At 38.2% G+C, this 24,525-nt stretch overlaps 1 protein-coding gene across 28 annotated transcripts; it reads left to right on the top strand.

The window, feature by feature from the left end:
- The first annotated feature begins 891 nt into the window (after positions 1–891).
- Positions 892–23,928, top strand: LOC140890743 (uncharacterized). Of its 28 annotated transcripts, none has more exons than XR_012152295.1 (8): positions 892–1,177; positions 2,355–2,431; positions 2,572–2,691; positions 3,577–3,662; positions 4,412–4,483; positions 5,144–5,258; positions 5,356–5,410; positions 6,064–6,983. XR_012152295.1 is itself a non-coding variant. In XM_073298817.1 (8 exons), exon 8 carries the CDS (start codon positions 22,227–22,229, stop codon positions 23,157–23,159), a length of 933 nt encoding a protein of 310 aa, XP_073154918.1. In that variant the 5' UTR covers positions 892–1,171; positions 2,355–2,431; positions 2,572–2,691; positions 3,577–3,662; positions 4,436–4,483; positions 5,144–5,258; positions 5,356–5,410; positions 22,209–22,226; the 3' UTR covers positions 23,160–23,530. The 28 variants fall into 28 exon arrangements, 11 of the variants coding, with proteins under 11 accessions (XP_073154918.1, XP_073154909.1, XP_073154902.1 ...); XR_012152291.1 differs by having other exon boundaries at positions 5,847–6,983; XM_073298817.1 differs by lacking the exon at positions 6,064–6,983 and adding an exon at positions 22,209–23,530 and having other exon boundaries at positions 892–1,171; positions 4,436–4,483.
- The last annotated feature ends 597 nt before the right edge of the window (positions 23,929–24,525 follow it).

Genomic DNA, 24,525 nt, shown 5'->3' with positions numbered 1-24,525 from the left:
GAAAATTATTACAACCACCTATTAATTATATATTTACATTAAAAATTTAATGCATTACACGGGAAGCAGTATTTTACAAAATAATTCTACTATTTGAAAATACACTAGTAGAAATTTTGCATTTTACTTCGGCATTTTTTACTTCGGCAATTATCAATATATAACTTCGGTAATAACATTAATGAGGTAAAAATACACATTTTACTTCGGTATTTAAAAAAACACGGGCTTCACTTAATTTTTTAGGACATATTACTTCGGCAGGTATTGTTTTGCCGAAGTAAAAAGTGAAAAAATAAAATTTTAATGGTAAGTTGTGAAGTAAATTCCCTATCTTTCTAAACCTTGTCGTTGACTTACACAATCGTAAAAAACCCAAACTCCATCCCCTTCTTCCACAACTCCATCGATCGCCTTTCTTCAGCCCTAGCGCCCGTCGCCGATTGACAACTCCAGCCTTCCACCACCACCAAAAGCTGCTCGCCGTCTTCCAAACTCCATCTATCCCTTCTTTCGAACTCCATCGATCCTCTTCTTCAGCCCTAGCGTGCCGTCGATTTACAACTCCAGCCTTCCACCACTACCAGGAGCTTCTCGCCGATGGAATAATCGTATGAATCCTTCTCTTTTCCTATCGATTCGGGTTTTAAATGTATTTTTTGTATGAGTTTTTTTATTTTTTTCCTGAAATCGGGTTATGTTTTTTTTTTAAAAAATCAATTCGGATTTCCTTTTTTGATTTTGAATTTCAATGTTTCGTTATCTTTGTTCCCTCGAAGAAACTAAAAATATTTTAATGAACCGCATATTAGTGGTCTTTGTTCCCTTTCCCCTGTTTTTTTAAATTGTTTCATCACCAAAAACAAAAATGTCGAACATTTTACCAGTTAATATGCACCTATGGATACTTATGACCTAGCTCCACATTTCTTGGCCAATTCTCTTTATCCGCTTCTTCTTCTTCGTCTCTTCGGAGGCGGCGCCGGCGACTTCGGGAGAATCTTCATAGAGAGAGATGGAGGAGGCTGAGGCTGAGTATCCAATTCTCTTCATCCGTTTCTTCTTCTGTTCGTTGGGAATAGCTACGCAGGAGTCTTCATTGTTGCGATTTTCTTCTGCTTGTTCTTCGTTACTGGTGTTGGGTGTCTTTCTCACTATTTTGAAGATTGAGGTGCAGGTTTTCTCTTTATTTCTAGCTCTTTATAGTCTCCTGTTGCTGCGTTTTTTGGACAGTGGGATTTCGAGTTAAGGTATTTGGCTCGTCTTGCTATTACTTCTGCGATTGGCTCTTCATTTTAGATGAATCCCTCGTAAAACTCAGATGCATAGTGCAAGTTGGAGTAGGTTAGTCAATCGAGAGACCATTCTCACAAATGAATTGTAGTCTTTCTTTTTTTTTTTTTACTTTTATGACTTTCTCTTATAATAAGTACAAGGTTGTGGTTTTGGGAACATGCGTTTCTTCACATGAATGAGAAGTTTTATCGTCTAACTGATTCTCACTAAGAAATAGTGAGGAGAAAGGGTGTTCCCCAAACACGAGTCCCTCGTAGAACCCATAAAATAAAAGTATGGTTTAATTAGAAAGAAAACCCCTAAATTGCCTCTTGATTATTGATAGAATTCTAGCAAATTTACAGATCTTACGAAAAAATTAATATCTTATATGGTCTTCCGATTCCCTTGTCTTTCTCCAAAGATATCCAATTTCCACCAATCCCGTCTCTCTCTCTCTCTCTCTCTCTCTCTCACACATACACTCAGTTATCCATGGGCACTTTCGCCTTTCCTCCATGAAACATAACCTCCATTGCAATTTTACGATGGCATTGTTGAGGACATACTTTGTCTATCCAGTATTTTTAGCGATACAGTGTCGTATCATCATGAAATTATGTTAATATGGAACCATATCACGTGTAGATTCTCTAATTATATATTGTCAATCCTTTTGATCTATGATCGTTGCTGCAGTTGTACCATGGTTATATTTTCATCTCTATAATTTCTAAGGGTTCCTGAAGCACCCTGAAATTGGATATTGACTGTTTCTGTCTCATACTGGTTTATATATTTTATATAATTTCTTTATGCAACCAAAATGATATTAATATTTGCAAGTTAAGTAAAATCTATGTTTTCGTTGTTCTACTCTATTCAATTCTTGAGCCACTACTTTTTTTTTTTTTTCAGAAATGTACTATTCTAGTCATTTATTCTTGCCATTCTCTTGTTTAGTGTGTCATCTGATCGGTTACTTTGGCTCAATCTGGCATGTGAATGATGTCGTAGTGTATGAATGCAAAACAATGTTCTTGTAAATAGTTTATAATTTATTTCTTCTCTTTTGAAAGGGTTGGTGGCTTAAAGATAATGAGGTGGAGCTAAAAACTGTTGCTGTTGTTGCCAACTGTCTTGTTTTTCTCATTGGGTAATATTTCTCGTCCAGATGAGGCAATCACAGCTGCTATTGTGGTTGGTTGTTTTCAACCAACATATTTGGAGTTTCTGATCTTCTCAATTGCTTGTGTCTATCGTCTACACTGATATGCTTGTTTTGTGGTTGCAAAGCTATCTTGTCTTCTGAGGAGCTACAAGCAGAAGCATGACTTCAAAAAGAATCCCAAATTACTTATTTGGGGGTAGGCCTCCAAAAATAATTGGAGGGAAGCTTCTTGCTTCTGGTTTCTGGTAAGTACCCATCTGGCATTAGACATCTCTCTGTATTTTTATTACTTCATCACATGAAAATATTATATTATTACAAATCCTGTCATACTAAATTTGATTGAAAAATCTTTTATAAGATATACTTGCATATATTATTAAATTAAAATAGAGAACTTTTGCATTACAAGCCTAGTGTAATAGTGTAGACATAAATCATTAACGGCGATGTCTTGGGATTAAAAATATTTTTAGGCATCGATTCTATCTATGTTGGTGTTAGGCCGTTCAATGTAAACTTAAATTAATTGCAAGTCGTTCAATAATTGAGACACTTGGGTAGCAAAAAATACACGACTAGAAGTTCGATTATGTGTCATTCATATGTACACTAGCATCATGATTTTTGTCATTCTTCGGGTGTTTTTAAAGAATTCTAAAAGGTCATTTATAAAAAAACAATGATTGATCAGGTCCATTTTCCCTTAATTCTAATAATTTAATATAACATTGATTAATTAAAAACTTTTAATTTTGTGTGGGATTTCCTTGGTGGTATATCGGCTGTTGTTTTAAAAATTATCCAATAACTAGAGGATTGGAACACTCGTCAATTTTCCTATAAGATGCTTAATGTTAGACTCATCTGTGAATTAACCACATATATTTTCTCCTATTTTGGACTTTAAGATTGAGTATTAATTAATTTGTTGGATCCTCTTATTTGTTGGTTTTTACGTATTGAAATTTATTAGACAAATTATTGAAAAAGATGCAATTATCGAAGGAGATTCATTACTATTAATGGTATATTTCTTTTCTGAAATAATTTTAAAGTCGTGTATTTATTATTTGACAAATTCACCAGTACTTGTTTTTCTCTAATATAATTTATGTGTGTGTTCCAAGTTTACAAAAAAGAGTACTCGTGGGAAGAAACTGATGAGTTACGCTCTGAGTTGGCCGAATGCATCCAAGATCATATTTTTGACTAGGTATGGACATTCAAAGCCTTTTTTATGTGATGATACATTCTTAGTTTATAAAATCGAGATCATTTGGTATAAGTGTTGGGTTTATTTTTGAGGTAATATTTTTCTTCTCATTTCTCTCATGGAATTGAAGATTTTCGACTGGGTTAGTTGTTTCCTCACGTTTTAAAAGAGTGCGCACCAAAACGAAGCTGGTTTAAGCGATACAAGTCATTATCTCTTTCGTTCTTCACTTTTCTTCACTTTGATTACAGCTCCTTCGTGGATTGGAAAGCTTTGATTTCGGGTTAAGCTTTCTTCTCTTCTCATCTTTTGGTTTTTGTTTCGTTTTTCCCTTGGTTCTCCGACTTCTTTCGTCCTTTTGTTCATCTCTAGGTTTCGTTTGGCTTTTCTGATTTCTTGAGATTCCTGAATTTCGTTGAATTGTAATTTGAAATAATCTCGAAATATTTCATTCCTTCTTCGCGGCCCTTTTCCGGTGTGTTTTATGTGGCTTTTTTGATCTTCTTAAGGATGATGGTGGTTATATTTTGTTTAGCATAAATTTTCTGTGGAAGTGGTAATGTGCAGTGATTTTATTTCTTTGTTCAATTATGTCTCCTGCCCAGTGCCAATCTTGGTTTTAAAATTTGATTGTTGAATTGTTACATTTAAATTTAAGTTTAGATTTTTTTCCTATGTAGATTCAAGTGTTGTTTATGTAAACACAATATCAGATTTTTCTTATTTTTGTGCTTGCACATTGCTAACAGATGCGAGACTATTATTATTTGCAGCACCTGAAACGGGAGTTAGTATGGAAACAAGTTAATGGGTTGTGCAAGGTAATGCTTGTGGATTTGTCTTATTGTTTCTTTAGCCTTTTCTTTGTCCATTTTGAGTTTTGAATATGCAAAAAACTGTTTACTTATAATGTGGTGTATGATCGTTAAGTTGGTGGTTATCATAATATTGTGACTCTTACGAGATTTTTGACATGATGGGATTTTAAGCCAATGTATGGTTGGATTTTCAATTTATTTATGATTAAAACTAATTCTTGATTGAATGAGTAGATATTACAAACTAAGGACACAAGTTCTACTTCGAGTGGAAGGAAAATCTCAATTAGAGTAATCAATTAATTATCATGAACGTACGAATTGAGACTATACTACTTTACCAAGAATTGACGTGTGTTGCTCCCTAATTTCACTCCATGAATCTAAGGGGCCGAGATTTCATTTTTAAGTGCACCTTTTCCTCTCTTCTCTCTGATTCCTAAGCCTTCTAACTCAGATCTAGGCCCCGTTTGGTTTCAAAAGCCAGGCTAAAAAAGCACTTTTTTAAGTGCTTTTCATTTAACAAGGTGTTTGGTTGACCACAAAAGTGCTTAAATAAGCACTTTTTAAAGTCAAAATTAGAGTTTTTTTAAAAGCCAAAAATTATAGCTTTTAAAAGCACTTATTTTAAAAAATCTCTACTAAATCCAAACGGGCTCCTAGGGAGTTCTAGGCATCCTATTGGGAATCCAGAAGTGGCATAGCAATCCAGGCGTCGTAGCGGAGCTGTGGCCTAGTTTTGAGGCAATTGTCATCAGCGAGCTGACGAAGGATGCAGGTATAGCTATGGTCTCCTTAAATTAGTTAGGAGTATTCAATAGCTTTGTTAAGGATTTTAGAGCTTAAATAATGATGCATGGATATTTGCATTGTAGAGTTGATGATAGACTTGGAACCTAGAGTGGGACTGCTAGGACTGCCTGTAGTAAGGTACGTAAGTACAGACTGAGATAGCCAGCGGGTTTTGCATGCTTATATGTTGCATTTGTGTGTCATATTATTATGCAGCATGTGCATATCATATTGTGCCTATCCATCTTGTGAGATGAGCCATGTAGGGCCACTCAGTCCTGTCTAGACGGGTGATGTCTAGTGCCCAGTGACTGACGGGTCATGGGTAGTTAGCATCTTGGGACACAGTCGACGTCCTATAGGAATGAGCAGTGTACACAAGGTTTGCTCCCCGGGTTGTACCACTCATGTCCTAGGCGCCATTACTGAGCAGTTATATACAGTTATCCCAGATATGGATACCCTATCATTTGCATGCATCATATTTGTATGTTTTACCCAGTGCTTTTGTATTGAGCTTAGAGCTCACGTCCAGTCTTTTCTGTGTATCTGGACACCCCATTCGACGGGGCAGGTGTAGGTGCAGGATTGAGCACCAAGAGCTTGGAGTATCCAGTAACCAGTGAAGACAACAGGATTAGCTGTAGGTTTTGCCTTTAGGGTTTATTTATTCGATTGGGTTGTATAATCAAATTTATTTAACCGGTTGTATTCTGCCGGTCTGTTTTTATTTAAGTCTTCCGCAGTGATTTATTTAATGCATGTTTAATTATGCTCTTAACTCTGATTAGGTAGTGGATTCGGGTAGGGTCACTACATTTTTGGTATCAGAGCATATGCATGCAAGAAACTTGGGATATAGTAATGAGAATTTGGGTTATCCTTATAGGATGGATGAGACCTTGGAAGAGGTGATGATGCGACAATTAGTTTGCCTAGAGACTATCGTCATCGACAGGATTTCTAAAGATTTGGCTTATGGGATTCCAGCAAGTGCGGACAGGAGTGATGGATCGTGTCCGAGTTTTCAAGACTTTTACTCATGTGGATCCTAGTTTTGGATCGAGTACCGGATGCCAGAGGCAGTGGAAGAGAATTGGATGGGACGCACTTGATGCTTGCATCTGTATCGTCCATACCATGATGACACTACTCTGAAGATTCTCCAGTCGTAAATGGAGAGATTGTCATATAGACCTTCACCAGGAAATACCTCGAGTGCTTAAGGCATGATAGGTTTCGAGCGTAAGGTCTTTAACCTCATGCAGTACATGGTTTTGCCGGTATGCTTGTATCGATGCGTTCGGTAGGCACACGGAAAACTTCATGTTCAGAAGCATGATTTGGTTACAAGAAGATCGCTGATGGTAGATCGTGAGCAGAAGGGGTCGACTGACATGCACTGACGCAGAGCATAACTGGTTAGCTATCACGAGCCATTTCTCCGGAGTTCTTCGTAGGAGGACATGTAGAAAGACTTGGTCGGGAGTATGCTTGTATCGATGCATGTGTCAATTAGAAGCTTCATGCTCAAGAAACGAAGACTAGTACGATGATTTAAATACTGTATTGATGTAGTTGTAAACAGTATTTCAGTTGTAATGAATCATCATACTATGGTTGTATCATTTCAAGTTCGATTGTACATTTCATTGTATTTTGAATACTGTATGTATTACATGAGATTGTAATTGAGAAATTGTACATAAATGGAAGCAATGATACATGTTTTTATTTATCCAGCAATTCGTGGATGATTGCATGATTGTGCGGAAGTTTGGATTGGGTTTAGTTGATTAGCGTTCAACTATTGCAACTCATGAGATTTGAGTGGGCCGACTGTGACAGTGTGACTTGTGGTTAGTCTAGGCATTTTCCTAGGATTGACCTAGTGAGTCAGTGGACTATGTTAGTGCCAGCGATGAGTGGACTCATCTAGAGGCATTAAGGGTATTGTTCGGTTTAGAACATTTGGGCTTTGTTCTAGGTTGTTTCCTTGAGAATAGTAGGCTGTCTGACCTTTGTTAGGTTGAGGCTTGTGATGATGGGTTTTCATCGGGATACCAGGTTCAGTATATGCCGAGAGTTGTGGACTATGACCAGGACTAGATGTGATGGGGCGCGACCCTATGCCAGTATTACTCTGGGAGTCCTTGTACTTCAAAGGTTACCTGGGAGCCATGTGCTTCAGGAGATGGCGGTGGGAAGGCTACTCAGTCTAGGGATTTGGCGACATTCACGACGAGATATGGCCTTGGATTAGATATCAGGTTTGATATCGATGGTACGATATCGTCTGGTGAGCCAGAGATATACATTGAGTTTTCTGCTATGGGAACCAGTCATGGAGGGATTTTTTTGACAAGTGTGTTGTAACGCCCGAAAATTCGTCACGTAAATCCGCATGCATAACTGGGAGATTTAATAATTTTAAAATAATGTGAAAATGTGTTGAATTGTTTTTATGAGTTAGTATGTGAATTATGTGATTTATTTGCATGCTTTAAATATTGTTTCGGCATTTAAATTTATATTATATGATTTATGAATTTATTTGAGAAAAATTATTTTATGATTCGCGTAGGCGGGACAAAGGACGGACAAGATGTTGTTTTCATCCAAAATATTTTATGAGATTTTTAGTAGCCTTAAAATATTATTTTAAGGTATTTTGTCAAGAAAATTTTAGTATTTACTTATATATTTATTTAAAAATTGATTTTTGACCAAAATAAGTCATTTTAATGACTTTTATTGATCTTTAAAAATCCTTTAATATTATATTTCGGGATTTATTATTATATATCAGATTAGTAGGTATTTTTTAAAAGTTTAAAATTTTATATTTATGTTATATTATCTACCTAATTAATTTATATTAGTTATTATCATAAATCTACCCATTATCTACTCAAATTTAAACCTAAAATTAATTCCTTTAGCCGATCAAAAACGTATCAGCCGCCTCCTATCATCATCTTCAGCCTTTCTTCACGATTTCTTCAGAAAACTCATCCTCCATAGCCGTTCCAACCTAGCTCTTTGAAGATTTTGGTCCGTTCGTCGTCCCGGAGGCTCGTATACACATCAATTATCGTCCTAGAATTTTCAAGGCATGTCTAAAACTTTTATTTGGCCACCATATAAGCTATTACTCTTGCATGATGTGTTTTATTTCTGATTTTTCATGGAAATTTCGAGTTTATGCATGTATGCCTTGTATTGATGCATGTTCTTGCTTGATTGGTCATGACTCACGTTTTTGCCAAGCATTGCATAGTCCAGAGGCTGGGGCTCGGTCAAGGGGTGTCCTAGGGTGCCTTAGGGTCGAGTGGTTTGAGTGGTTTGAGCCAAGGTTGGTCTGAACCGAAACAATATCTTCTGGTTGCATAGAAGGTCGCAGTTTGAGCGGTTTTGGGAGAATGGTTCGTGTGCACTGTATAGGATGGGTTTGAGGGTGATTCCAATTGGGTTAGAACCCCAAGACATAGAGGAAGTTATCTCAGGTAGTTCTCTAGCCAGTGATGGTCGGAGTTGGGCGGCCGAACGGCCGGAAGTCCGGCATCGCGCGCAGCGCGCGAGCAGAAATTAGGCAGATTTTGTTTTGGTTCGTTCTCCTTCGTTAGGACTCCGTTTGGGCTGGTTTTTAGCTTTCTGGAAACGTATTGAAGTCTTCTAGGTGTAGGTGGTGGTGCTCCAGCCATTTGGTGGCCGGAGTAGGGTGGCCAATGCCTCTGAACAGAAGCTGGCCTCGAGTTGGGCTTAGGGATTGGTAAGCTAGGGTTGTGTCTTGTGTTTTGGCAGACCGGGCTTCGCTTTTCGAGCCCGAGTCGGGTCTAAAATATAATGGGTCGAGTCAGTTTGGTCCGGGTCCGGTTATATTAGTTGGGCTCGAGTATTTTTATTTTAAATTAAATAAGAGATTTAGTTAATAATTAATGGGTTTGGGCTTGACTTAATTAATTAATTGGACTAATTTAATGAGCTTTGATAATTATTGAGGTGAGCCCATTAATTTTTCATGGGCCGTGTGATCCATGAGAATTATTGGGCCAAGTTGTGTCGGGTTTAGTAATTTTATTGGTCAAATTTATAAGTTAATGGTTAGTTAATAATTTTATTAATTTAACTTTAAGTTAATAAGTTGATGAGCTTAAATTATGTTTTAAGTGAGCCCATTAGTTTTTCATGAGCCTGGGGGCCCATGAAACTTAATGGGCAGGTCAGGTTGGGCTTTTGGGTTTTTGAGTCAGTTAGAGGATTTTTGGGCCAGTCTAGTGTCTTATTGGGTTTATTTAAGTTAATGGGCTTAAATATTTTTATTTAAGCCCAGTTAAGTTTAGTTAAGTTATTTGGGTTAAAATTTGATAATTAGGCTCTTATTTAAGTTTAATGGGCTTAGAGTGAGTGACCAGCAGTCTGGACCAACCCATGAAAAATAACTAAGTTCGGAATATATATTTAATTATTTTTATGCATGAAGTTTATATTTTAAGTATAAGTATATTTATTATGAAAAAATCAATTAAATATATATTACGGACAAATTTTTAGTTAGTGCATGCATTCATGAAATTTTATATGATATGATTATGATTATGTATGAGTTGAGCAAAAATATTTTCTTGATGAAAATTGAAGTAGTGTGACATAAGAGTGGTTATCCACCATATGATATATGATTTATGAGGTAGTTTACTACCATAGGAGGTGATTTATCACCATCACGTACGTTGGTTTATGAGACTGATCAGTCAGCACAGATAAGCGTCACACTTACGGATAGGACCATAGACTGTTTCAAAAATACCATGCTCAACTATGTTATGTATGATGAAGAAAGATGATGTTTATGCTTAAGATTTATGATTCAGCATTTATGTTATGAAAAATGTTTCCATGCATGCTCATGTATCATGTATATGTATTAGTATGATTATGTGATGCATTAGTTTAAACCTTGATATCCAAGTTTAGACATGTTGAGCCCCTAGGCTCACTACGGTTATATGGTGCAGGTGAGTTAGATGATACTTATGTAGCTCCTACCGGTGGTGAAGATGTATGAGCTCACAGAACAGTGGTCCCGTGACCGTTGCAGTTTTTAGATGATGTTTTAAGATACATTTATTTTTATGACGTTGAGTTTTTAAAACAAGTTGCATATTTCTATTTTATTATTTTCCCATATGAGAGTTTCAAACATGTATTATTTACTATTTTTGTTTCATGCATGAAACCCTTTTTAATTATTTATTTGTTTATTTTTATTTAAGTTACTACTAAGAAGTAGTATTTTATTTTAAATGTGATACATATATGTATGGGCATATAGGTATTGTTATTATTTAAAAAAAAAAATCCGCATTTAAGTTTTAAGAAGGTCTAGATGTTTCATGTGTACTCTGAGAAGATAGGTTTTAACCTTTGGGTCACTGCTATGAGTGTGGATCTAGTAGGTGGACGGATTTCTACCAGCGATAACTAGGGGTTGTCATCAGAGTTGTGGTTAGAATTTCCTTGTGATAGGAATTATCCAAGCACTTGGATGGGATGTTGTTACGAGGACTACACCATGATGATTGGGGATATCATCTGACTAGTATCATATTAGAAATATGATTGGATTCTCCTGATATGAGACTTATTTAGGAGGGGAGAGTGAAGACTATCTGAGACGTTGACTCGGAGGTGAGTATTTCCAGCGATGTTAGTCTTTCATCAGTAATGGGGTTGTATCAGACGCTATGGATTGTATAAGACTAATTGAGGCATGAGGAAAGCGTGATGCCAGTATACGCTTGGTGGTGATTCCAGGTGGGACATGGTGGTAGGCTACCTCGGTCTTAATTTGTTGAACAATCTTAGCGAGGGATATAATCAAGATTGTGTCCGAAGATTGTGGAAATCTTTAGGATTCTTTAGTTATTCTTCTTGGACTTGACGAGCCGTGGTGTTCATTCTGAATGAACAAAGCAAGGATAGTTAGTGCAGTGTTTGCACTAAGTACTGTCTGATATTTTCAGAGGTTGAGCATAGGATTTTCCATGGGATGGAAATGAGCTTAGTTTATCTTGATGTTTGCCTTGGGTGAACAAGACAACGATTAGTAGTGCTAAGGTGACACGAAATCTGTGCTAGTGACTACTAGTGGTTATTGGCTAACTCTGTCAGAGTTAGGATGATTAAGTTCAGAATACGAAGCAGCGATTAGTAGTGCTGAAAAGGCGCAGGACTTGTGCCAAGTAAACTACTTATGTACTGTGATCTGACACCGTTTGGAAATGGTTCTTTGTGGCAGCTGAGTCATGGTTATTGACCGAGCCATGTAGGTTGGATGATCAGTGGTGGTTTGATCTGATAAGTGCGAGCTTAAGTATATCGACGGGTTCGATTGGTTGAGCTAATTAGGGTTGATCAGGATGTAGCAATTAAGAAATACTTGGGATAGTATTTTGTCGAGTAATGCTTATGGGATGAGTTGAATACCGTCTCAAAGAAATCGGAGATTTGAGTTATTTAGTCTCAATGATCGCCAGAGATGAATCTTCTGGGATTGCTGTAATCGGGAACGATTGCAAGTGGACTCATATGATCAAGTTAGGTGCTAACTTGACAGTGGAGACAAGCAAGGGAGTTGGTAGTTTCCAGTATAGTGCATTCTTGTTAAGAAGGAAGCTGATATTGATCCAATCAATTGCTTAGTGATAGCAATAGGTCAGGAAAGGATCATGTTGTTGTTTCATGTGAGAGTTTTCCATTGAACAACAATAGTGAAGATTGTTGACCGGATATTTCGGTTAAGTGAGGGCATCTATGTGTACCGTTGTGGTTGGATCCGACGAGTAGTTGGAAATGCTAATGGACATTAGCAAGAAAACATCAGTTGTCTGATCTGTGTGACATTAGCTAGGATCTGATCCTCGAGATCTAGCAGGATGTGCCACTAGTCTTCTAGCGTGTGATGAATGATGTCTCTGAAATGACAGAGATAGTTAAGGATCGACTTAGTAGCCAACGAGGTTTGCCTTTGGGAATCGAAGATTTCGCAAGATCGTGACGGATCGAGTTTGTTCTTTCGAGTCAGTGAGTCACATATATGCAGACTGTTTGTCAAGAATATTGCGTTGTAGCAATAAACGACAATTAGAGACGCATTGTGTGACAAGTTACTTCGAACACAAGTATTTCCCATGATTGACTAGGGAATCAACGAGTTGGATCGTTCAGTGCTGAGACTGATGCGTTCGGCAAGGGAGCGATTTGACTATTTAGAATCCGTTGGGATTTAGTTTTCAGGATCTTTATGATTCGACCTTGGGAAGTTGGTATGAGCTGATGGTATTATCAGAGACTCTGAGTTGAGTTATACCAGATGCAATGACTGTCGAGTTTTGAGACGGAATATGAAGCGTTTCCATATGTCTGTGCACTGTGGAATGTCCCAGTCGAGCATATTGGTGGGAGCTTGCCTTAGTCTTGATGAGCGTACAGTGATTGCGAATATGTATAACTATCAGGAGGATGTCCAACGATTGGGATTCATGAGGTGAATAACCTATGATCGAGATGATGTAGATCATCAGAGTTGTAATGACTTCCATTACAATGTATGCGTGACTTCGCAGGCCAATGGCTAGGAGATGACGTAGCGTCATGAATTGCAAGTGATGATAGTTATCATCAGGGCACAGTGTTGAGATTATACTAAGAAACGTGGACAGCAGAATGTATTAGACATGATGGTTTAAGTTCCCAGTATTCCTTGGGAATCCGGTTGTGCTTCAAGGAGAGTGGGGAGGGTAACCAGTCTAGGGAACATTGTGAGCAGTTACGTTGAAGTATATACTTGAGTCAACTGGATTATCTTAAAGCGAGATTCATGCTAGAATGTGTCAACACAATGTTGGGATTAGTGTTTTCCTGACTAGAGGTGTTGAGCACCGAGAACTTTTGGAACCATTAGATGGTTAATTTGATTAGTGATTCGACGATTGTCGTAAGCTAGTCAAGTTATGACTTGGTCTTCGTCAGTATAAGATTTCTTTTGGGATAATGATATTGATCAAGCGGGTATTGTATCCTTCGTAGTCAGAAAGATCGTGGTCCGAGTGAAAGATGTATCAGTGTTACGATACGCTAGCGCAAGGGAAGTTCGATTGTCGACAGTAGCGCAGTAATTTTCAGCTGGGAAAATGTTTATGCGGTTCAGCAGTAATGAAGCTTGTAGAAAATTCGACGGGAGTCTGAGCGTGTCGGAGGATATTTCGATCAGACACTCGAGCAAGGGTTTCTTGTACGTTCTCGAGGTTTTACCCTAGATTTCGAGGACGAAATCTTTTAAGGGGGGGAGAATGTAGTAACCCGTATCCAGAATTGACGATTAATGAGTAATTAATCGTGTAATCATGTTTAGATTAAGTAAAACATGATTAAGGAAATTCCAAATGGGTTAACGGAGTCCAGAAATGGATTTAGGACACTCGAAAATAGCCGGGAAGGTCCCGAGGATCCGGAAGGTTCGGAAGCTCCGAACCAAGTCAAGAGGCTCCGAACTGGATCGGAGGATCCAAACTCAGGATCGGAGGCTCCGAAGTGGATCGGAAGCTCCGTCGGTGAGATCGGACGTTTCGATCGGGACTAGGGCATGTGTCATCGCTGACATCAGCAAAGTGACGTCATGGCTGATGTAATATTGGGCGATCGGACGCTCCGAAGATGGGATCGGAGGTTTCGATCGTGTTCGGACGTTTCGAACCGGGTTCGCAGACTCCGAACTCCGTCTATAAATAGGGGGCCGAGATTTCATTTTTAAGTGCACATTTTCCTCTCTTCTCTCTGATTCCTAAGCCTTCTAACTCAGATCTAGGGAGTTCTAGGCATCCTATTGGGAATCCGGAAGTGGCATAGCGATCCAGGCGTCGTAGCGGAGCTGTGGCCTAGTTTTGAGGCAATTGTCATCAGCGGGCTGACGACGGACGCAGGTATAGCTATGGTCTCTTTAAATTATTTAGGAGTATGCAATAGCTTAGTTAAGACTTTTAGAGCTTAAATAATGATGCATGGATATTTGCATTGTAGAGTTGATGATAGGCTTGGAACCTAGAGTGAGACTGCTAGGACTGCCTGTAGTAAGGTACGTAAGTACAGACTGAGATAGCCAGCAGGTTTTGCATGCTTATATGTTGCATTTGTGTGTCATATTATTATGCAGCATGTGCATATCATATTGTGCCTATCCATCTTGTGAGATGAGCCATGTAGGGCCGCTCAGCCCTGTCTGGACGGGTGATGTCTAGTGCCCAGCGACTGACGGATCATGGGTAGTTAGCATCTGGGAACACAGTCCACGTCCTATAGGAATGAGCAGTGTACACAAGGTTTTCTCCCCGGGTTGTACCACTCATGTCCTAGGCGCCATTACTGAGCAGTTATATACAGTTATCCCAGATATGGATACCGTATCATTTGCATGCATCATATTTGTATGTTTTACCCAGTGCTTTCGTATTGAGCTTAGAGCTCACGTCCAGTCTTTTCTGTGTATCTGGACACCCCATTCGACGGGGCAGGTGTAGGTGCAGGATTGAGAACCAGGAGCTTGGAGTAGCCAGTGACCAGTGAAGACATCAGGATTAGTTGTAGGTTTTGCCTTTAGGGTTTATTTATTCGATTGGGTTGTATAATCGAATTTATTTAACCGGTTGTATTCTGCCGGTCTGTTTTTATTTAAGTCTTCCGCAGCGATTTATTTAATGCATGTTTAATTATGTTTTTAACTCTGATTAGGTAGTGGATTCGGGTAGGGTCACTACAGTCGAACGTGCCTTAACTTCGAACATGTCCCCTTCGGAGCCCCCGGGTTGCTAAGTTCGGATCGTCCGAAGTCCTCTTCGGACCGTTCGAACTGGCCAAAACTTTGGAAGCCCAATTCTTATTTCTGAAGTCCGATTAAACCTCGAAATTTGTTAATTGCTAACCCTTAATTCATGATTATCATATTATTATATTAAAATGGATTCTGGGTTACTACATTCTCCCCACCTTTAGATATTTCGTCCGCAAAATAAAATCTAAAGACAAATCAAGATAACGATATGAAACATCAAACCATGTTTTATTACAACAAGTGTAATTACATCATACGTGGTAATCAAAAGTACAAAGCAAACAACTCAGGATATTATGCTCGCATACGACTCTCTATTTCCCAAGTTGCTTCTCGGCGCCTCGTTGTTGCCACTTTACCATCACATGTGGTATAGTCTTGTTTCGAAGAAATTTCTCCTTCCTGTCTAGGATACGGAGTGGCCGTTCAACATACGACAGATCTGGCTCTAGATGAACATCAGTAGGCTGGATAATATGAGATTCATCAGCTATATACTCTCGAAGTAACTACACATGAAAACATCATGTATACTGAAAAGATATGGCGGTAACGCCAAACGATAAGCAACATCTCCGATCTTTTTCAGTATTTGGAAAGGCCCAATATATCGAGGTGATAACTTGTATTTCAGATCGAACCTCATCACCTTCCTAAAAGGTGACACTCGTAAGAACACATATTCACCAGGCTCGAACTGAAGTGACCTGCGGTGAATATTAACATAACTGGCTTGCCGATCTTGAGCAGCTTTAATTCTTCTTTTGATCAAATCTACCTTGTCTACAATCTGCTGCACCAACTCGGGACCTTCAACTTGCTGTTATCCTATCTCATCCAAGAATAACGGAGTACAACATATTCGACCATATAATGCCTCGAAAGGTGTCATATCAATACTGCGATGATAACTGTTATTGTAGGAAGACTCGATCAAAGGTAACTGATCCTGCCAAGATAAACCAAAATCCATGACTAAAGAACGTAGCATATCCTCCAACGTACGAATTGTCCGCTCTGACTGACCATCAGTATTCGGATGATATGCAGTGCTCAAACTCAGAGTGGTACCCAACGCCTGTTGAAAACTGCCCCAGAAATGTGAGGTAAACCGCGGGTCTCTATCATTGACTATGCTCACTGGAATCCCATGCAATCGTACTATCTTCTGGATATATAAGTGTGCCATGAGATCATAAGAATACTCTCGGTTGTAAGGAATGAAATGTGTTGATTTCGTAAAACGGTCAACAACGAACCAGATAGCATCACACTGACGTGAAGTCATAGGAAAGTGGGTGACAAAATCCATAGTCACATGCTCCCACTTCCATTCGAGAATCTCAAGATTCTGCAGTAATCCACCTGGTCGTCGGTGTTCAGTCTTGACCTGTTGACAAACCAAACATCGAGAAACAAATTTATATACACTTCGCTTCATCCCCTTCCACCAGAATCTCGTTCGCAAATCCTTGTACATTTTCATGCTTCCAGGGTGAACTGACAATCGACTCCTGTGAGCTTGAGAAAGAATATCATTCCTGAGCTCCGCAACATCAGGTACAACCACTCGATTTGATAAGCACAATAAACCATCTGCGTGATAATGGAATCCAGATGTATTAACCCCATTGGCTAGACGTGCCAAACGCTGAGTCTTAACATCAGATATCTGTTCTTCTCTGATCCGAGAGTACAATGCTGGCTCAGATAAAATAGTATACAAATGAATTCCATTTCTCCCTTTCTTGTGCTTGAGTGTAAAACTCAGTGAACAGCACTCCTGAACCATATGAGATAATTCACTAGTCTGAAGTGCAGAAAATCTCACCTGCCGACTCAAGGCATCAGCAGTAAGATTAGCAGAACCTAGATGATATTTGATCTCGCAATTATAATCTTTCAGTAAATTCATCCAGCGTCTCTGTCGCATATTCAACTCCGCCTGAATGAATAAATATTTCAGACTCTTGTGATCTGTGAATATCTCAAATTTCTCGCCATAAAGATAATGTCTCCATATCTTGAGTGCAAATACAATGGAGGCTAACTCGAGATCGTGCACTGGATAATTATTCTCATGCGTCTTCAACTGTCAGAAGCATAGATAATAACATGTTCATGCTGTGTCAGAACACATCCTAACCCCTGATCAGAGGCATCAGTATAGAGAATATAACCTCCTGATTCAGAAGGTAGAGCTAGCACAGGTGCAGTAGTAAGATGTCTACGCAGCTCGTGAAATGACTCCTCACAATCCGAGGACCATATGAAGACAACATCTTTCCATGTAAGCTGTGTCAAAGGCCTGACCAACTGTGAAAAGTTCTCGATGAACCGATGGTAATAACCAGCTAGACCCAAGAAACTTCAAATCTCAGTAACCGTCATCGGACGAGACCAGTTCAGCACTGCCTCTATCTTACTAGGATCAACAGATATTCCTTCACTAGAAATCACATGACCGAGAAATACTACCCGATCAAGACAAAATTCACACTTGCTCAATTTCGCATATAGCTGCTTATCTCGTAGCGTCTGCAATAAAATTCTCAGATGTTGTACATGCTCATCCTTGTCATGAGAATATACAAGAATATCATCAATGAAGACGATGACGAATCTATCCAGATATTTTCGAAATACCTGATTCATCAGATTCATAAAGACTGCCGGTGCATTTGTCAAACCGAATGACATCACCAAAAATTCATAATTCTCGTATCTGGTTCTAAAAGCAGTCGTAGAAATATCTGAGTCTCGTACCCTCATCTGGTGGTATCAAGATCTCAGATCTATCTTGGAATAGACAGAAGTACCCTGTAATTGATCGAACAGATAATCAATTCACGATAAAGGATACTTATTCTTGATGGTGACACGATTCTGCTGCCTGTAATCAATACATAATCGCATCGATCCATCCTTCTTCTTGACGAACAAAATAGGTGCTCCCCACGAAGAAACACTCGGATGAATATATCCTTTATCAAGCAGATCCTGCAACTGCTGTTTCAATTCCCTCATCTCTGACGGTGCCAGACGATAAGGTACTAGATCAATACCAAATTCAACCTCTTAAATCGGAGGAAAACCAGGAATCTCGTCAGGGAAAACATCAGAAAACTCGCTGACAACTGGTAACTGATCAATAACCGGACTACTCGTAGACATATCAACTGCATAAATAAGGTAGCCCTTCCCACTTGACTCTAAGACATGACATGCCTTCAGAGCCGATACAAGTGGCATCGGAGGTCGTGCTCCCTCATCATAGAAGTACCAGCTATCACCCTCATCTGGATGAAACTTTATCAGACGCTGATAACAATCCACGGTAGCGTGATACAAAGTCAGCATATCTATTCCCAAAATACAGTCAAAATCTGCCATTGCTAAGATCATCAGATTAGCAGACAACACGTGACCCTCAAACTCTAGAAGGCAACCCATCACTAGACGCTTTGTTACTACCTACTGCTCCAGCGGAGTAGATACAACTAAATCCAGGTCTAATGATACATAAGGTAATCTATGTCTCTTAAAAAACGGAAAGAAATAAAGGAATGCGATGCTCCAGTATCAATTAAAACAAGTGCAGGAATACCACATAACAGAAAGGTACCTGCCAACATGCGATCGCTTCCTTCATTAGCCTGATCCTGTTACAGAGCAAACACCTGCCCCTATGTGTGCGGACGGAAACTAGAAGAACTAGGTGGTGCTGGCTGTTGATGTGGATGAGTAGAAGCATGAGACCTATTTGTGATCCCGTTCCACTCGCAGCTCCCATTCGCTGAGGAAAATCTCTCCGTAGATGTCCCTGCTCACCGCAAATATAACATGCACCAGAAGCCTTCCGACAAAAAGCTACAGAATGCTTCCCACCACAGTGACTGCAAAACTCATCTTTCTTCTTATTCTTCTTTCCGAACCGGAACATACCTTGTGAACCACGAGATCCAAAAGAAGTAGTAGTAGAAGAAGACGTAGTGCCAGAATTCACAACAGATTGAGCCCTAGGCCCAAGAGATCCACTAGGTTGTCCTGACATCATCAGTTGTGCCCGCCTATTGCTGTTCTCTACTTGACGGAATCGATTAACCAGAGTCTCATACGATGTCGGATCATCACAGACAACAACTTGTGAATAGATATCCTGATTCAGGCCTTGCAGAAAGATATCATACTTGGACGCATCACTCTCATTGATATGGGGACTGTAAGATAGCAGATCAATGAATAGCTGCTGATATTCATCAAAAGTCAAAGATCCCTGCCTCAGAGTAAGAAACTCCATCGTTCGTGCCTGACGGACAGCTGGAGGAAAATATAATTTCTGAAACTGCTGACGAAAATCCTCCCAAGTCACCCGTACTAGGGGTGGGCGTGGGTCAGGTTTCATCGTGTCGGGTACCCGACATGTCGGGTAGTCATTTTGACTATCCGAACTCGATCCGAAAAAATCGGTACCCGACAATTGGGTACCCGATTTTTTAGGGTAAGATCGGGTACCCGACTGCGGGTACCCGTTTTGAAAAAAGGAAAGAAACAATCGATCTGTTTCTAAAAATTACATCTGCTAGGCGATAGATCTTTCTCATCTGGAAAACTCGCCGGTTTCACGTGAGAATGAAACTGAACATGGTGTTTGCATTACACCAGACACGTCGAACACCTCCATAAATCTTTGATCCGAAACTCTAGCCTTGTCAGCTACAAACCACTGGTACTCCTAAAAAATTGAGGTAAAACACCAATTTTGTAATTTCCTTAGGCATCCCACGAGACAACCAGTCTGATTCTATGGAGAAAAATAGCATATGTTAGAATGGGGAAGTGATATGAATTTTGGAGGTGCTCGAAGATTCATATTATCCCAAGATTTGCTCCGTGATTTACAATCGAGAGTTGAAGGGTTTGGAATTTATGGGAATCAAGTTGAGATGCTTGAAGATCTTTTTGAAGGGTGTTATGGTGATATTGAAGTCCAAAAACATCAAGGAAGTGAAGAAAATTCAAAAATAAGTCAGCAAGTCCGAAGCCTATGCGCGCCCGCGCATCCGAGTGAATTTTGAAGATGTTGGACAGACGGCCATGCGCGCCCGCGCCTTACACTCGCGTGCCCACGCCTGGTGTCTCTCACACACACTTCAGCATGTTAGTGTGTGTGTGTGTGGTTTTGATTTATATTTGATATATTTAGATATATTGTGTTATTTTGAGTCTTATAAGTCTATTAGGAAACTTTTAGATGATATCTTTGATATCTTTTGCAATATTTTGCATTATCTCTAGGATTTTAGAATTATAATCCAACTAGGAAATCTTTAGTCTAATTCTATTAGGATTCCTAGTTTATTTCTTTTATATATTGTAAACTTCTCATTCATGAGAGACAGATTATTGAAGTTATTGAATTATTGATTTTTATCAATCTTTAAAAATTCTCTCTAGAAAATTTCCAAAGCTTTGCTTTGTTTTTATCAAATCAAACTTATCAAAGTTTAATTACTTTGTGACATTTGTCAATTGATTATCTTCGTGGATTGTCAGAAAAAAGTTTTCTGAAGGTTCCGTTGTGATTGATTGTTTTCTTCTCGTGATTATCTGTTGTTAGTTTTGTTGTAAACTAGAGGTGGTTATCCGAAACTTACTTGTTCAAAAGATCGGAACAAAATTAAATAATTTTTTTGTTATTGGATTGAGGGTACGATTTTAATATAGTCGTGTTTGCCTTCCATACATCCTAGATTCGCATCATTTGGTATCAGAGCTTAAGGTTCCATTGATTCAAGTACAATGTTTGAAAAAAAATTTGATGGGTATAGGGAGAGTGAAAGGAGATTTGATTATGGGAGTAGGAGAGAGAGAGAAAAATTGATGTGTATAGAGATGATGATGGTTATCGTGGAGAAAAATATTTTGAATATTATTTGGATAGGATTAAGAAAAATAAAATTTCGTCGTTCCATGGAGATATGGATTCAGAATCGTATTTGAAGTGGGAGAAAAGAGTAGAGCATATATTTGATGGTCATGATTTTTCTGAAGCTAAGAAGGTTAAACTTGTTTTACAAGAATTTACCGACTATGCTTGCACTTGGTAGGATAAAGTTGTGGTGAATAGAAAAAGACATGAAATGAGTCCTATTTCTACATGAGATGAGAAGAAGAGAGCTATGCGGACATATTTTGCTCCTAATGAGAAGAAAAGTGGAGTTTCCAAGCGTGAACATCAAGGTACATCTAAACTTCCAAATTCTAGTACCTTTGATATTGCATGCTTATGGTGTCATAGAAAAGATAAGCATGATATGAGCCAATGTTTTAATGAGGCTGTGATGAAAGTGGCGGATTCTCGTGTAGAGCTTGAATCTAATGTTGTAGTGGAGGTTGAATCAAAAGTTGAAGTTGAAGAAATTGAGAAAATTGATGTTGATAAAACTTCATTGATTGATGATGAGAGTGTTGAAATTTGTGCGGTGGAAGGTGAATGGCTTGATGAGAAATCTTCTATTGGGCATGACGTGGTTGATAGTGATATTAGTGTTGGCAAATGTGAAGTGGTAGGTGAGTTTGTATGTGTTGAGGAGTCATCTAATGTTCTTGTGATAAATGAGAGTCCTGTTGGTGTTCAAAGTGAGACTAGTAATTTGTTGTTGGATAAGTCTTGCAATGTTTCTATTCAATTGAGTCCAAAAGAATTTTTTGAGGATCAATTGGAAGTTAAAAATTTGAGTGATATGGCTAAAAAAAAAAGTGATAAAAAAAGTGAGATAGCCATGAAAAAAGAAAAAGAAAAAAAAATATTAGAGGCCGAAAGAAAGAGTGTAGAAAAGAGTGAGATGGCCTTTGAGGTAAAAAAAGAGAGGAAAAAAAAGAGAGGAAAGTGACCAATAAAAAAATAAAATATTATGGTCCTGTGAGGATGAAAATTTTGTTTAAATGAATAAAATCCCTAAAGTACTTTTGTACAAGAAGGTTTTATCTCATTGTCATGATTTAGTCGGTTCAATCCCGAGCATTGTTTGTTCTTCTTTGCAGGATTTTGGAGATGTGTTGATGAGTAAGCAAATGAGATCTAATGCTAAAAGAGTAAGCATGATTGATCAATGTAAAGTTGGTCATACACAAGGTGGGGTTGAAGGTTTGCAAATTGTTCCCTTTGTGAGGTATGAATTAAATTCAAGTTTAAACTATAAATCCAATGTCAACTTCCAAAGGTATGAACTCAATTCAATGTTGCATGGATTTAATTACTTTGTTGAAGGATTTGAGAATGTGTTAGCTATGAATTATGCTTTGATTTCGAATCTTGATGTTATGTCTCTTGAGTTTGTGCATACTACAAGAGTTAGTGATTTGGTTTATGTTGATATGTGCGAGTGTTGCATGAATAGCATAGGTGAAAAGTCCTATTTGCTTGAGTGGCTAGTATTAACTTTTGGGCTAGCTAATGTATGTAATACTTTCATGGGATTTATGGGTTGTGTTTTACATGCATCTATGGGCAACTTTGTTGTGATATACTTTGATTTTATCTTAGTATATATCAAAAATTTTAATGTGCATGTTGAATATTATAGAGTTATGTTAATCATGTTGTATATGAAGTTTTTGAGTCATGAGCATGTTAGAAAGTTGAATGTATTTCGTGCAATAGAACTTGTTTTATTTATTCATGGTGTGAGTCCTCATAGAAGGAGAGTTCTTGATGGAAAGGTGATTAAGTGTCAACAAGGTAAGAAGTATGTGGTGGTTACTACACTATCACAAAGGTACGTATTTTTATCTACCTTGTTCTTAAAGTTTTTGTGGATTGAGAATGTTAAGGAGTTGAATGCATTGGATAATAATTTGAAAGATGTGTTTGAGTTATGTTTGCATGATGCTCATGAAAAATTTTATGTGAGCAAGTATTTATTTAAAGAAAATAAGTTTTTCTTTATATTTTCGCCATTGCATGATTTGTTTGATGAAATGACATGTGTATAGAGTTTGAAGTGTAATTTTGAGAGATCCAAAAGAATGAGTCTAATGGATGAATATTTGATATGGTTGCATATGAAGAGATATGTTGAGTGGGGTTGTGAGTGACACATTGCATGTGAATTGTTTCTTATTCCTAGAAAACAATGGTTGTATTTAAATATGAATTTTGTGTTAGAGTTAACTAGGTCTAAGAAGGGGAGGAACTTGATTTTTGTTATGCTTAATGGTATATTAATCATGTTTTTGCATGCTAATGATGTTGATGCGTTTAATTTGTGCATGAGAAATTTCGTGAGTCTTGATATGGTTATGAGTGTGCAAGGTACATTATTGCATGTGGAAAATAATTTTAAAGTTTCTAATTTTTTCATGGTTTTTGTAGATAATGGGCAAGATTTGAGGACAAATCTTTTTGAAGAAGGGGAGTCTGATATGAATCTTGGAGGTACTCGAAGATTCATATTGTCCCAAGATTTGCTCCGTGATTTACAATCGAGAGTTGAAGGGTTTGAAATTCATGGGAATCAAGTTGAGATGCTGGAAGATCTTTTTGAAGGGTGTTATGGTGATATTGAAGTCCAAAATCATCAAGGAAGTGAAGAAAATTCAAAAATAAGTCAGCAAGTCCGAAGCTTATGCGCGCCCGCGCTTTTTCCAATGCGCGCCCGCACATCTGAGTGAATTTTGAAGATGTTGGACAGACGGCCATGCGCGCCCGCGCCTGCTTTCTCTCACACGCACTTCAGCGTGTTAGTGTGTGTGCGTGGTTTTGATATATTTAGATATATTGTGTTATTTTGAGTCTTATAAGTCTATTAGAAAACTTTTAGATGATATCTTTGATATATTTTGCAATATTTTGGATTATATTTAGAATTTTAGAATTATAATTCAACCAGGAAATTTTTAGTCTAATTCTATTAGGATTCCTAGTTTATTTCTTTTATATATTGTAAACTTCTCATTCATGAGAGACAGATTATTGAAGTTATTGAATTATTGATTTTTATCAATCCTTAAGCTTTGTTTTTATCAAATCAAACTTATCAAAGTTTAATTACTTTGTGGAGTTTGTCAATTGATTATCTTCGTGGATTGTTACAAACAAGTTTTCTGAAGGTTCCGTTTGTGATTGATTGTTTGCTTCTCGTGATTATCTGTTGCTAGTTTCGTTGTAAACTAGAGGTGGATATCCGAAACTTACTTGTTCAAAAGATTGGGACAAAATTAAAGAATCTTTTTGTTATTGGATTGAGGGTACGATTTTAATATAGTCGTGTTTGCCTTCCATGCATCCTAGATTCACATCAAGAAGTATTCTTAGGCACGGACTAAGAAGTCAAAAGATAGGAAACATGGTATTTCCCCC

The sequence above is a fragment of the Henckelia pumila genome, chromosome 1, assembly GCF_033568475.1.
Source record: "Henckelia pumila isolate YLH828 chromosome 1, ASM3356847v2, whole genome shotgun sequence".
NCBI lineage: Eukaryota > Viridiplantae > Streptophyta > Magnoliopsida > Lamiales > Gesneriaceae > Henckelia > Henckelia pumila.
This window is presented reverse-complemented; position numbering and strand designations above follow the sequence as displayed.